This window comes from Poecilia mexicana, unplaced genomic scaffold (assembly GCF_051168715.1).
Source record: "Poecilia mexicana isolate PSO_F unplaced genomic scaffold, ASM5116871v1 scaffold_12, whole genome shotgun sequence".
NCBI classification, from domain to species: Eukaryota; Metazoa; Chordata; class Actinopteri; order Cyprinodontiformes; family Poeciliidae; genus Poecilia; species Poecilia mexicana.
Genome location: NW_028263381.1, coordinates 2605515 through 2620857, shown reverse-complemented (window position 1 = coordinate 2620857; position 15343 = coordinate 2605515). Strand labels below are relative to the sequence as shown.

Genomic DNA, 15343 nt, shown 5'->3' with positions numbered 1-15343 from the left:
AATCTGTAGTGTAATCCAGACAGTGAGTAGAATTAGAGAAAACTTGTTAGAACACACAAAAAAATTATTCTAGTTTGGTTTATTTTGCAAATTCTCTGGTCCAGAAACATCTGGATAAGATAAGATAATACTACAGAACACTCACCGTTTAACACAAATAGAACTAAAAACGAAGCTCCATTTATCAGGAGCGAACATTCAGTGATGAGATGTTTGGTCATTCAGGCTCTGGCAGCTTCTAAGAACCATGAATATAATTTGATTGGTTAATCATTTTAGACTGGCTTAACGCCCTGATGCGTTACCGTTTGTTCTCAATCACAGTGTCAAAATGTGCAAAAAGCATATTTCAGAATTACTGGTTTCTTCATTATAAACTAATTCCTTCAGTTGCACATAGAGCAGAATGCCTCAGAGCTGACTCTGGGTTTTTGTCAGGTAGTCGAACAAACCCTCATGGAAATTGGGTTTGTTACGTAGAGCACAGTACTTCTCCAGATGTCTGTACAGCTGGCCTGAAAAAAATAAAAAAAAAACAGAACATGAAGTAGATTAAAAAAATTAGTTCTGCCAGTACTATTAACTTTACCATTTTTGAAGTAAATAGTAAACTATGTGAAGAAACATCTCAACATTTAAATCAAATCCCATCAAAAATAAACCTGCGTATGGAGAACTGAGTTATGAATCTGACTATTCTCTAGTTTTCCAGTGTGGGGAACGTGACCCAAACTGTTTGCATAATTGGTTTATATTTTTGTACTTTTGACCTTAATAAAAGTGGTCCCAATTTAAATCAGAACTATCATTGGTTGAAAGAAATTATATTTCTACATGACAAATAATTTACTGAAAGGTGTGCAAGAGAAGAGCAACAGCAACACGAATACTACTGACTCTGAGAGGCTGGAACATTTTTCTAAAGGTTTGTGTTTAAAAATAATTTTAAATTATTTTTATTCAACCAAGAAGCTTGTTTCTTATAGGAAATGAAACACAAATCTCTCAGAAAACAATAATAATAATAAATAAAAATGATACAATGACGTAAAATGTTCTTCACATTCTAAATTTAAAAACAGCACATCAAAAATTATTTATACCTTTTCCAATAATCAATGAAAAAATCTTTCCTGACACTATAGCAATCAAACATCAAACTTTTCTTGTGCTTACTGTTCAACTTTTTGCATGATTTTACTGTCACTTTAGATCTTTGAAACTCTGCTAACAGAACATCAAGGGAAAAAAAACTCCTAGTAAAACTAAGATTAATTTAAACCTAAATATGCCAGTATGAATAATTTTGATCTTAACTGTATCAGTGTAAAACCTTCCTATTTTTTGAAAGTGATGACCTATTATTTAAGAAGGTCTTCAGAAAATATAACACACCAACAGTAAAGAATTTCAGCTTATTACCTTACCTTTTTTCAGGGAATAAAATGAGTACTTTTGTGTAAATTTCATTCTAGCCATCAATTTTTTTATTTTTATGTTTGTCCACCAGAGGGCGGTGTTGTTCCCAATTCTGACGGTGATACAAAATCTCAGACTTTCTACTGTTTTCTGTAATGAGACATATCAACTGAAATGATTAGCATGTTTTGCTACTGACGTTTGGGAATGGTGTGCTTTTAAAAAAATGTAATATTTCCAAGGTTTTATTGGCTCTAGTGGCTTTTATTTGATAGTGGATTCACAGGAAAGTAGGTAATGAGAGAGAGGGAAGACCTACAGAAAGGGCCACCAGGCCGGGAACAGAACCTGCGACAGCCATGTAGAGGTCTAAGACCTCCTTATGTGGGTGGTGGTTAACCCCTGGACCGCCACTGCACCCCCAGATTGAACTAGTTTCAATATATTTATTGTCCGTACGGTGAGCTTTGGGAAGCTGACATTTTTTATAGAGACAAATGTTGATTTTAAAGGTCATCTGAAGGGTCAGCCTTTGTTTTGTTAATTATTCCAGTTTTCAACTGATGTCTTCCCAATGTAGTTGTCCTATTATTTGTCATTAAGATAAACTTGTACTTATTTTTTTCATTAAACTTAGCAGTTTTTTCACTTTTTGTCTCAAAGTAAACACACACACCATTCATAGTCATGACAACGACTTCAGCAAAAACTTCAACTTGGCTTTCTGTCATGAAATGTCTCACCAACTGTCATTTTCTGTGTGACCAGCAGGTGGTACGTTTGCTGCAGCCTTCTGCACAGATGGTGGTCTCCAAACGTGAAGAAGGCCAAACCCCGCCTGGCCTGTGCTGCTGCCATCAGCTGGATCACAGCTGCAAACCAACACATAGCAACATCACTCAATCACTCTGTGTCAGATAAAAAAAACAGCCAAATACAGAAAATATTTCCCTGTTTTAGCTCCGGGCTTAAAGGTGGAATATCTTTTCAGGGAATTGTAATAATAATAATACAGACCCAATTTTAGAGTAACAGAGTTTACCTTTGAGTTCTGGGTCTCCATTGAAGGCTCCACAGCCCCACTTTCCTGTGGCGATGTCTGGCTCTTCATGACCATGGTGACCTTTGAACCCGCAGTAAGCCTAGGAAAACACACAGGCAAAAAAAACAAAAAAACAACTTGAAATGTAAAAACATTGAACTAATATGGCAAAGTCCATTCGATCAGATTTGAGCTAAGTTATACCAGCAAGAAACACACTTTGCATTACGTGATCGGAACCTCCTCTGCATTCAGTCGAACAAATCTAAATTAATCTTTATTTATAAAGCACGTTTAAGAAACAACTTGTTCAACCAAAGTTCTAAAACTGCTGAAATAGAAAGACAGAAGCAAGACTGCTGACACAGAGCTGACCTGTTTGTTGAACATTGAACCAGAATCCATGGTTACGCTGAGATTTCTAACCTGATGTTTAACATAGGTTTGGAATAGGGGTGTGTGTGTGTGTGTGTGTGTGTGCGTGTGTGTGTGTGTGTGTGTGTTTGTGTGTGTATCTGTTAGGACTAAAGAAAACCCCATCTGTTTTCTTTTCATTAAAGATCAGAGAATTCAAGGCCATCCAGACCAGGACGTTCTCAAGGCTCTGAGATTAAAGGGAGCCTGGGTGGAAATAGGGAGAAATAAATCTTGAGTCGTATGCATAAAACTTAAAAGGGATGCCATGATATCTTCAAATCAACTCTAAAACGAGAAGGTATAATGAAAAAAAGAGAGGACTGAGAATTCAACCTTGAGGAACTCCTGAGGAAAAAGGTGGTGAAGTTTTCAGAACGAACACAGAAAAGTTCTATCCAACAGATGTGAACTAAACCAGTGTAGCATTTATCCACAACCCAAAGCTCCAAACGGGATATTAGAGTACTGTGGTCAGCACAGTGACTGACCTTGTTCAGTTCCCGTCTAACTTTCTCCATGTTGTACTGTTCCATGGGATGTCTGAAGTGACAGGCGTCGATGGCCAGAATCTGCCGCTTCAACCGACGCCACTCGTCTCTGCAGAAAAAGTTAAAAGAAATCAGAAAACCAGCACAAACTGAAAACGTTCTAGTTTTTTGTTTGTTTGTTTTTTTAAACATGTCACACCTTTCAAGGTGATCATCATAAGGGCCCACCCACTGAAAGCTGTCACTGAAACCAGAGTAACAGCTGAACTGCTGCGTACCTGAGGAACAGACAGGAAAAACACGAGACAGCATGTGAGATGTGACACGGCTATGGTCTGGTCTGATCAAACGTCTTGGAATTTAGGTTTAACGTTTAGGAGAGTGTCTTGAGAATGTGCATGTTTACAGCAAATGAACTGAAAGGTTGAGAACCAATCAGAACCCAATAAATTTATCCTCGAGTATGAACAAGTTTTATTGTACATTTCCTGCAGCGGCTTCTGTTTTATGGCCAAAACATATCGAACAAAACGCTTAAACGTTTAATAACCTTTAACTTGTATATTGGATATGTATCTGTCACATAATACACAATATCCATACTTTTTTTTTTTACAAATAAAAAAAAAATTAAATAGCTGAAACATGTGGCAAAATCCTTCATTTATTTTGTTTAAACTTCATGTGACAGACCAGCAGGAAGTCCTGCATAATTGCAAAATTTCTCAAAATAAACTTGACCGTAAATAGTCATTATTCATACTGAACTGTGGTATCATTGTATAATTTTTATTGGTTGTTGGTTTTAATCTTTCATATAAAAAAATTTATTATAATATGTAACATGCAGCTTGTGCAGGGTGTGTGTGCACCTACAAGAAAACACAGCAGTGTGGATCAGCCTGAGCTGACCAGGTCTACAGGTTTGGTTACCTGATGAGGTTTGGTGTTAAATGTAAATAAATAAATGAGACTGAAAACTATTTGGCTACCGTCTCCTGATAATCATGTGGTGCCTCGACGTCATTTTAATCTGAATTAATCATTTTATTATTCATAGCCAAACCTAGACCTATAGTTGCACAACACACAACTGGTCTGAGTGTTTCATTTCTACCTGTAATGATGAGACACTCATTCTTGTCAAGTTTCTCTGTGAAGAGACGAGCTACGATTAGCTCCGGGTTCATGAGGAACAGGATCTCTTCCTGAACCAGGCCGGAGTCCAGGACACCCCCACCTACTCTGCTGGCAGCAAAGTCCACCTGCACACACACACACACACACACAGAATCCAGTAAGGCCTCAGCTGTGGACTGAAGAAGCTCTGGATCCTCTGAGCTGCAGGCTCCTTCTCACCTGAAGCAACTGTGCGCCTTCACCCTCGATCCGGCCCTCTGATGTAACATGCAGCTTGTGCAGGGTGTTTGGGCACCTACAAGAAAACACAGCAGTGTGGATCAGCCTGAGCTGACCAGGTCTACAGGTTTGGTTCCATGTTTCTAAAGTGTAACAGAAACACAAACAATACGGCTGCTTCAATATATTCTTCCTTTAGTGGTTCTCATTAAAGGGGCAGTGTTATGTGTTTTTGTTATACAAATTATAAAAATGCTGCAAATATGGCTTAAAAGACATTTGACTTTGTAATGTGTTTTGATGAGGGAATAATATTTTGACATGTTGTAAGGCTCAAAAAAGTGGATTTTACATAACACTGCCCCTTTAATAGAAGTGGAGTTCTATAAAACACATGAACTGAATCTGTGTACAACAAACCCTAAGATGTGATCACCTACAGCTGAATTTGGTTTAAATTATGAATGTTATTGTTACATTTAGCATTTTTGGCCCATAGATCTTCATCAGTGCTGACAAAGTTCATTCTGGATAAACAGATACACAACATGCTAATCCAAAACCAGCCTAAATAAAGACCTCCATTTTAATCCCATAAAACTTTACCTGTGTAACCTGTAAACACTTTAAAGCTCTGCATTTTTAATTTTCTCATTGCTCAGATGTGAATGTGCAAAAGCATCAGATACATGTCGATTCACTTTGTTAATCTCTTAGGAGAATCTGTAGCAAATTCTAATAGGACAAGGAAACCTCAAGTCTTCATGTTTTCTTCCTCTGTTTCCCGTTCAGTGTTCACCACAATGAATCATCCGTTTCCATTAGGTCAATTCGGGTCACTTATATACCGTCAACTCACAACTTATATCCTCTCAGGATGTTTGACGAGATGAACAGCAGTAGAAAAAATTGTGCAAAAGAGACTAATATAGCGACAAAGGGTCATCAGTTGGTAGATTTCCAGAATGATTTCCAGAAATTATGAAGTATCAAAGCTAAGTACTGACTTATAAGCTATGATTTTTTAAAAAATAAAATTCTTTCAATCAATGCTACCAAAAGTAATGAAATGTGTAACAGCATCACTGATGTGAGAATGTTTTCGTTTTTTGTATTAATTAACATCAGACATTACTTTCCCCAGTCCGGAGCTTCTGCGTCGCTGAGCCACCGCCTCTCGAACGTCACCAGGCCTTCTGGTTTAGCTTCTACAGAGAAATCAGCAGATTGTCACAAACCTCCTGCGACGTACGTACCCCGCGAACACGCGTTCACGGTCCGAGGTCTGCACTCACTCTCGTTTGTCATCACATTAAAGTAGTGCATGATGGCCTTGAACTTCTGGTTCTTCCGCTCTGACCAGTTTCCAAACAATCTGAGCAGAATCAGAAGAATCAGTGGGGATGTTAAATAAAGACAGAGCAGCAGTAAGGAGCAGCGGCGACGCTGCGCCTGCTGACCTGCTGAAGTTTATGAACGGGTAGTTGTGGTATTCTGCGTTGGAGCTGGTGGTGTTGCGGTGAGGGAAGGTGCAGTAGAAGGCGTTGGCGAGCAGACAGGAAATCTGAACCTGGGACAAAGTGATGGAGGCTGGTTTGTGGCGCTGCAGCAGAGGGATGGGCTGGACACAGACACAAACTATTACACTCATGGCATTTGGACAATGACATTAAACATAAAATGAATGTCACTGTACTTTTTCTTTTCCATACAAGCAAACACTAGGGCGGGTCTGGCTGCCTTACAGGGTCGCAGCAGATGAAAATGCAGCTGAATGGGATACTCCTACACTGCATATGGACTCATGCTTGTACAGTTGTTAATTAGCTTTATTTTGTGTGTTTTATGTACAAGCAGAAATACATCCTTCTTCATTTTTACCTTTATATCTATCATGCTATGCTAATGTTAGCATGAAGGGCTACTTTTGTTTTGTTTGGTTCTTTCCACATGCCAATTTTTTTTCTTCTCAGATTACGGCTTAGTTTTACTGCATAGCAACGTAGCAACAAAAGAGCAGTTTAGCTTTAGGTCCAGTTAACATGGCTTATTAATCTTGCTGGACCAGAACTGAAGCGACAAAATTGACCATTAACTCAATTAACTACATTTCCAGGCTTAATTTCATCCTCGTTAACTGATTCCGAGTCGAGTCTAAAGTCTTTAAAGTATGAGTCCAATCCAGAACTGAAGTCTTTTGTTTTTGTGAGTTCAGTACAATTTCAGTCTAGGCCTCTGACTCTTCCCTGTCTGTTTGGTAATGAGTCATCTAACGACGCCTCCACTGGTACCTTCTTGACTTGATCAGGCAGCATCAAGGCCAAAGCAGCAATCTTTGGAAACAGCTTCTCGTAGAGGTTTTCGATATCATTCTAGAAGCAAAGCATGAAACGTTTCTCATCACCCGAGGCTTTAATCAGTCATAAAACTCATCAGGTCAGTTTTAAGAGGTGACCACTGACCTTCACGTATCTGGGAAGTGCGTCAAAAGACCACTCTCGTTCATACCTGGGGTTGTATCTGAGGATGGCTTTCTGATGGGAGACAAGTAACCAGAGTCAAACATCAGAGAGTTAGTATAATCATAGTATTAATAATGACTAATCCATCAGTGAAATAATTGTCAACTAATCCATCCATCCATCTGAATGTGTGTTTCTGCAATTAAGACAGAAACACAGTGTTGTCTGTAAATACGTTATACCCAGAAGTCCTCAGGTGGCAGTTTTAGCCTCACCTGGTTCAAATTCACTGAAGAAAATCTTTATTTCAGGAAATAAAACTATGATTTTCTTACTTAAAATAGGAATTGAATTATTTGTGAATTATTTCTAATATAGTTCTAACATTGAATTGAAAAAGGTTTGTATGAAAAATCTGTAGAATGTGTCAATTTGTTTTTATCTGATTAATGGATTAATCATCAGAATTAATCGATTATTAAAGCAATCTTTAGTGACGTCCCTAGTTCAACCATACCTGCACCTCTTCGGCTTTTGCTGCTTTCTTCTTGGCCACAGCACGGAGCTGCTCAGAGATCAGGCTCCACCTCGACACTGGGCCCGAATGACTCTGCAACATCATTTACTTTTTACATTTTTAACATATTTAAAAAATCTGCTTTATTTCACCAAAAGTTGAGAAATTTGAGGACAAAATATAACCCGGCTCCTTCAAGACCTGCTCCTATTTTTTATTATTTTAAAGCTAAATCAGGTAGTAGAATACATTGTGTTCATAGAACAGTTCAATTCATGGAAGCTGCAGGGTTATGTGTTGCAGTTATGAGCTGTCAGTATCTTACCTGTAGTAGAAATCAGTCAGAGCAATATCAGTTTGGAGAATCAGGGAAAAGTTCTCATTTGGGAGTCAAACTAACATACAAGCTGATTTCTACCACTTCAAACTCCTTCAAGTCAAACTTTTTCCAAGAGCACTAGTTGCTGCTGTTACAACTAGAGTCAGTGAAAAGGTTGTTTTGTGAATGACAAAGTGAGTAAATGAAAGAAGTACAAAACGGGTACCGTCCCTTTGAGGTCTACATGCAGACATAAACATGAAGGTGTTTTTCATTAAATTCAACATTACATTAGAACCTTCACCATTTATTTTCAGAAACTGCTGGAAACTATCTGTTTAAGTCCAGATGCTATAAGTGCAAAGATCAGTTTAACAAAGATCAGTAAAAAAAAGAAAAGTCTGATTGTTTAAAGAGACTGATTTCTGGGATCTTTGATTTGACTTTTTACCTGCTATACCTTTCTTTTATGTGTTAGAATTTTTGTTCTTTCCCCGGTGTCAGCAAATATTCCTTATCTGGAGAAGAAGCTCTGCTGCACAGCAAAACGTCTCTTAACCCCTTCACAGTAGGTCATAAAACCTTGTCTTTACTCTGAAACACTAGAAGTACAAAGTCTGGATGACCTTATGAAACTGTCTAAATGTGATTTCATTAATTCTTCACCTTGAATGTAAAGGTACCAAACTGTATGTCTGGTTTCGGTGAGACGCTCGATGGTGAACACGGCATCTTAACAAAGCTACTGAGCCACAGGTCTCTCCCATCCTGAGGAACAATCGCCCCGCAACTGAAGGAAGCCACCTGAAAAGCAAACATGAGAAGAGAAATGATTCTGTCTGGAACACGGTTTTATTATTATGCAATAAGCCTAACCTCTATTGAAGGTTAGGCTTCAAAAAGCATTTAATAAATGCTTTTAAATGGCTTAATTATTGATCGAGATGTTATGTAAGGTGGATCCCAGCCGCTCCTCAGTTCATTATTCGGGGATTTTTCTAGGAAACATAACTCCAAATTAGTGCTAAGGCAGTTTCAACAACATTACTGCATATTAAGGTATGTCTGGTATTTAAACTATTAAATTAGGAAATTATAAACATGTTCATATGGGGTGTCAAGTATTTGCAATTTAAGCTATTCCCAGTCAGTCAGGTCCCCAACCCAAAATCACTACATTTGGAATTAGTGTGTTTTTATGAAGAAAAGATTTTATTAAAAAAATAACTATTTTACTTTGGATTACAGTTGAAACGATAAATCAAATTAATCATGCTGAATCGATTACCAAAGTAATCGCCAACTAATTTAGTAATAAATTAATCATTAATTGGACTATACAGACCCACTAAAAAGGTTAACTGATGAAAGAAGAACACAATCAAAGCAGTAATTAAGCCAAAACTACATGAGCCAAAAATTTTGCATTTTGCATTTATGACAAAAAATATTCTTTGTAAATATGTTGTACCCAGAACTCCTGGAGCAGCACAGGTTTACCTTCACTTTGTTCAAATTCTGTGACAAAAATCTAACAAGCTATCTAAATGCTACCCAATTATTGATTAATCTAAAAAAATATCATCAGATTTTCTTGCATTTTAGTTTATTTAAAAACATTATTGTGTATATTTATTAGCATTTTATTAGTGTATTTCTAATATTGCATAAAAAAAAAGGCTTAGATGAAAAATTTGCAGAATGTAACCCAATTTTTCCCAATGAATCGTCAGAATAATCAACAGAATAATCAATAGTCACCGCCCTACTTTGGATATGTATATATACGTGTTTGCCCCCTTCCTCATTTCCTGTTTTGTTGCATGTTTGTCACACTTACGTGTTTCGGAACATCAAACCAATTCAAACAATAGTCAAGGACAACACAAGTAAACACAAAATGCAATTTGTAAATGAAGGTGTTTATTATTAAACGAGAAAAAAAATCCAAACCATCATGGCCCTGTGTGAAAAAGCGATTGCCCCCCTCATTAAAATATACTATAACTGTGGTTTTTAACACCTGAGTTCAATTTCTCTAGCCACACTAGGGCTGAAACGATTCCTCGAATGATTCGAGTACCTCGATTACTAAAATTCCTCGAGGAAAATTTACCTGCCTCGAAGCTTCGTTAATTTATGTTTTATTAGTTAGCGCACGTGTTCCGGCCGGGACTTCATTTGCGTTGCGCGGAGCTCTCACTTCCGCCTCTGAGTTGTTGACAAAAGCTAAGTCTCAGCGGCATAAAGTCCAGTCTTCAAGATTGGCCCGTGGGGATTTTATTGATTGATGATAATGCCCGACTTTTTATCGTTTTTGGGGAACCAATAAGCATCCTTAAAATGACTGGGGGAATGCCTGGAGTACGGCAGCATTTCTCCTCCGGGGCTGCTCGTTGAAAGCGAACGGCGGGAAGAGCGCTGAGGTGAGCGGATAGACTGAACAGGGCGGGTGGCTGAGTAGCTGATGCTTACCGTGTAAATGTAGCTTTACCGACGAACCGCACAATAAATTTCATATCCCGGTCTGAAGAAACGGGTGGCGGAGCGCATCGTACATGGCTGGTAGATGAGTTTCTGAGTGTGACCAGTGAAGGTGTCGTAAATATCCCGTATTGCTTCCCCCGTGTTCGTCCCCCGGTCTAACGGTTCGTCAGTCCGCTGGTCTATTTCCTCCCCTCCACCCCATCTTACGTTCGTTCATTCGCCCTCTCCTCCCACTCCAGGCGGCATTTCCCGTATTTTCAAACCCAAAGCGTGACAGGTTAGGTGGCAAGGTGAGTTTAATTAATCTATTAAACTCACTGAAGATTAAACTAAAAGCTGGATTGTAGACATTTTTATAAGCATATTTGTGAGCCTGCCTCTTTGTTATTAAATTCAATATAGTTTCAGATTTTTCTATAACTTTTCTTCTGGTTAACTTAGAAAGTGAGCTATTATTGTTACAGGTTAGTTTTCTAAACTACAAAAAAGCAACTGTTAGGGATGCTCAAATATGAAAAATTGGACTGATACTGATATCTGATAGTAACACCGGTATTATGCCAGATTTACCAATATTTCATTTTGTAATTTTTTTTATCCGATTACTCGATTAATCGTAAGAATAATCGATAGATTACTCGATTACTAAAATATTCGTTTACAACAGCCCTAAGCCACACCCAGGCCTGATTATTGCCACACCTGTTTTCAATCAAGACATCACTTAAATAGGAGCTGCCTGACACAGTAAAGTCCACCAAAAGATCCTTAAAAGCTACACATCATGCTGAGATCCAAAGAAATTCAGGAACAATTGAGAAAGACAGTAATTAAGATCTATCAGTCTGGAAAGGGTTAGAAAGCCATTTGGGAATCCAGCGAACCACAGTGAGAGCCATTATCCACAAATGGCGAAGACATGGAACAATGGTGAACCTTCCCAGGAGTGGCCGGCCGCCTAAAATTACCCCAAGGCCGCAGCGACGACTCATCCAAGAGGTCACAAAAGACCCCACAACAACGTCCAAAGAACTGCAGGCCTCACTTGCCTCAGTTAAGGTCAGCGTTCATGCCTCCACCATCAGAAAAAGACTGGGCAAAAATGGCCTGCATGGCAGAGTTCCAAGAAGAAAACCACTGCTGAGCAAAAAGAACATTAAAGCTCATCTCAATTTTTCCAAAACGCATCTTGATGATCCCCAAGACTTTTGGGAAAACATTCTGTGGACCGATGAGACAAAAGTGGAACTCTTTGGAAGGCATGTGTCCCATTACATCTGGCGTAAAAGCAACACTGCATTTCAGAAAAAAAAAAACATTATACCAACAGTAAAATATGGAGGTGGTAGTGTGATGGTCTGGGGCTGTTTTGCTGCGTCAGGACCTGGAAGACTTGCTGTGATAAATGGAACTATGAATTCTGCTGTCTACCAAAAGATCCTGAAGGAGAATGTCCGACCATCTGTTCGTGAACTCAAGCTGAAACGAACTTGGGTTCTGCAGCAGGACAATGATCCTAAACACACCAGCAAGTCCACCACTGAATGGCTGAAGAAAAACAAAATGAAGACTTTGGAGTGGCCTAGCCAAAGTCGTGACCTGAATCCTATTGAGATGTTGTGGTATGACCTTAAAAAGGCCGTTCATGCTCGAAAACCCTCTAATGTAACTGAATTAGAACAATTCTGCATAGATGAGTGGGCCAAAATTTCTCCAGAACGCTGTAAAAGACTCATTGCAAGTTATCGCAAACGCTTGGTTGAAGTTGTTGCTGCTAAGGGTGGCCCAACCAGTTATTAGGTTTAGGGCGCAATCACTTTTTCACACAGGGCCATGATGGTTTGGATTTTTTTCTCCTTTAATAATAAATACCTTCATTTACAAATTGCATTTTGTGTTTACTTGTGTTGTCCTTGACTATTGTTTAAGTTGGTTTGATGTTCCGAAACACTTAAGTGTGACAAATATGCAAAAAATCAGGAAATGAGGAAGGGGGCAAACACTTTTTCACACCACTGTATATTTTTCCAACAGGTAAATGTAAATGAAGACGTCCTACTTATTCCTTGTTCAGAACAAAAAAGACAGAGAGAAAGGCAGAAACAACTCACATCTATGAGGACGGTGTGAGACTTTGAGAAGGTCAGTTTTCCCAGTTTGATGTCACACTGTGGAAGCATCTTCAGTTCATCCAGCTGGCAACACGACAAGCCGACTTCACTGCGCTCCTCACCATGCGCCGTCCCCACAGGCATGTGTTTGGCTGTCTTACTTCCATCCTCGTTGCAGCTGTCTTCATCGCGTTTGGTTGTCTTTCTTGCGTCCTCGTTGCAACTGTCTCCATCGCATTTGCTTGTCTTTCTTGCGTCCTCATTGCAGCTGTCTCCATCGTGTTTGCTTGTCTTTCTTGTGTTCTGAATGTAGTTGTGTCCAGATGTGGATGGATCAGGGGAGCTGGCCTGGGTTGAGCCATCCTTGCCGTTCTGCTGGTTTTCATTTTTGGGCTTTTCCTTTTCACTGTGCAGAGAATTAAAGATGCATTCTTTGACCTGGGAGCTGTTATTGCGATGGTTTTTATTTTCCATGTCTGCGGGAAACAAGAGAAGGTGATCAGGAGTTTTATGTTCTCTGGTTAATCCCAAGATATTCCCAGTCAGACATTTCTCAAAAACCAACATGTACTAATAACAATGATAACAGTAGCAATAAGCTGTTTATTTTAACTTCTGATATAATAAGTCTCTTATTGAAGCTGTTAGCACATATAGTGTCTATTAACATGATTGTTGCCAGTTTCAGTGCATAAAGTATGAAGTTTTCAGACTAGAAACAGGAAGGAAGGAGTTCAGTTCTATGTTGTTTCTTGATCTGAGGTCTGTTTTCTGAATTATGTTGCGACAAAAATTTTAGGAGTCTGTCACCTTCACTGATCCTGTTTTTAACTGACAAACAAATCTCTTTGTAATAAGTATCAATAAAATCTTTCTAAGACATTTATCTACTAAATCTGACATGTGATTAATATCAATAAATATCTAATAGAATGTCCAGTATTCAATATATATAGAATATTCTGAATCAGAATCAACAACTGTGAACAAAGGAGTAAAATTATTCCATTTTGTGTTCCTAGAATATTTTTGTGGAGTTATCCAAAGACTTAATTTGTATCATAGGTGGCAGAAAATGTTGGGTTTTTTGCCACCTATGATACAACTGTAAACAATGCACAGTTGTTTATTAAAACTGTACATTTCAGGGTTACATTTAAAAATTTTGAACAATTTTGAAATAATTGTTCAAGATTATTTGAATAGTTTTTTAATGTTAAAAAAATACTTTTTTTTCTTTTACATAAGTACTTTTTCTTCAACTAGAATAAACAATATGAATATGTTTGTCACCTCAAATCAGTTTTAGGTTGAGATGACTTCAAGCATATCTACTTATAAAAGTTAATCTCATGTAACCTTTGTTTTACATCGTCTCTTTCTTCTTGCAAATTTCTTCATGGTACATTTTTTACTTCATTTAGGACTTCTCATTGATGCCAGTGAAATGTCGGTTCTACTTTTGGGGTTTCTGTAGAAACTAATCTTGTAAGTCATCTTTCATGAATAGCTTTGTAAGCCAAATTCTTTCTCAGTTGTTGGAATGTTGAGATATAAGTAAAGCATAAGCATACACCCCACACCCAGCAACAGACCAACAGAGCAAACCAAAAAAATCCAGCAAAAACTGAAGGAGAGAGGATCTTAAGTACTGTGGAAGTTGTGGAAGAGAAGAAGGAATCAGAAGAGCTAATTACACATGAGTGGGGACAGCTAGAGAAGAGGAAATGGGGGAAAACTGGAAAAAGGAGCATTATGGCTATCAGAGGGAAGAAGGAAAAACTATAAAACTAAAGGAACAAATCAAAGGAACTAAAAGCTAAATAAATAACGAAAGCTAATTGACTGAACAAAAACTAAATAATTAAAACAGAACATTAACTAAGAACGCCAACATCTTAAGAAACACAAAATGAGATACAACAACAAACTAAGAACCAAATCTAGGCGATAAACTAAGACTAGAAATAAAGTAAACAATAAAGAAATTTCCCAAAGAAGCAATAATGAAACTGAAAGTCTATGCACATGTGGATAATGACAGAAAACACAAGTCGAAGCTCAAGCATCTCAGTGACGGGAATCATTCGGCTGGAGGTGAACTGATAAAGCAGTCCAGTGTAATTTGACCTCTTTAGCTTTACGGTCGAGGTTATTTTTCCGAACCAAACATTGACCTCAATCAAAACTCCGAAAGACAGGCGCGTGCCCACATGTAGCCGTCGGTAATATATTTAATTTAGCAAACATTCTGCTATAAAACTCACCTTTAGTCAAAGACTGCGTTGGGTTTATTCGGATGTCGTGTAATTCTGTCTAAAAGAGTTGTCTTCCTCGATGTGAACGCCCCCTGGACTGGAGGAAAACAGTTCAGCTTACTTTAGATTAGAATCGAAAACGAAAGTGAACTGAAACCAACTGCGGCTGCGCACAACCTTGAAAGAAAATTTGGAGTTGGTCATATGTGGAGAGTACTGGAATGTTTTATCATCCGATAAAACATTGATAGTTTTATCGGATGATGAAAACTAAGAATGTTTTGAGGACCCAACCATCATGTAAAACACCTCACATCTCTAGAAATTATCTTATATAATTCAGTCCAGTTCCAGTGTGTGAACAAGACTAATGCCTCAGAAAACTAATATTAAAAAGTTTTCCTCGCTTTGCTTTGACATGTTAAATCACTAAAAACATTGGATTAGCAAGTTTGTGGTGGCAG

The 15343-nt window shown here is 38.2% G+C and overlaps 1 protein-coding gene across 1 annotated transcript; it reads right to left on the bottom strand.

Moving 5' to 3' along the window:
* Window positions 1–64: 64 nt before the first annotated feature.
* On the bottom strand, window positions 65–15039 carry pargl (poly (ADP-ribose) glycohydrolase, like). The gene is made up of 16 exons (XM_014982683.2): window positions 14889–15039; window positions 12622–13097; window positions 8690–8827; window positions 7705–7797; window positions 7188–7259; window positions 7017–7097; window positions 6186–6346; window positions 6021–6100; window positions 5861–5933; window positions 4726–4801; window positions 4484–4631; window positions 3566–3644; window positions 3367–3475; window positions 2462–2561; window positions 2163–2291; window positions 65–515 (listed from the first exon to the last, which is right to left on the bottom strand). Exons 2-16 carry the CDS (start codon window positions 13093–13095, stop codon window positions 412–414), a joined length of 1917 nt encoding a protein of 638 aa, XP_014838169.2. The 5' UTR covers window positions 13096–13097; window positions 14889–15039; the 3' UTR covers window positions 65–411.
* Window positions 15040–15343: the final 304 nt, after the last annotated feature.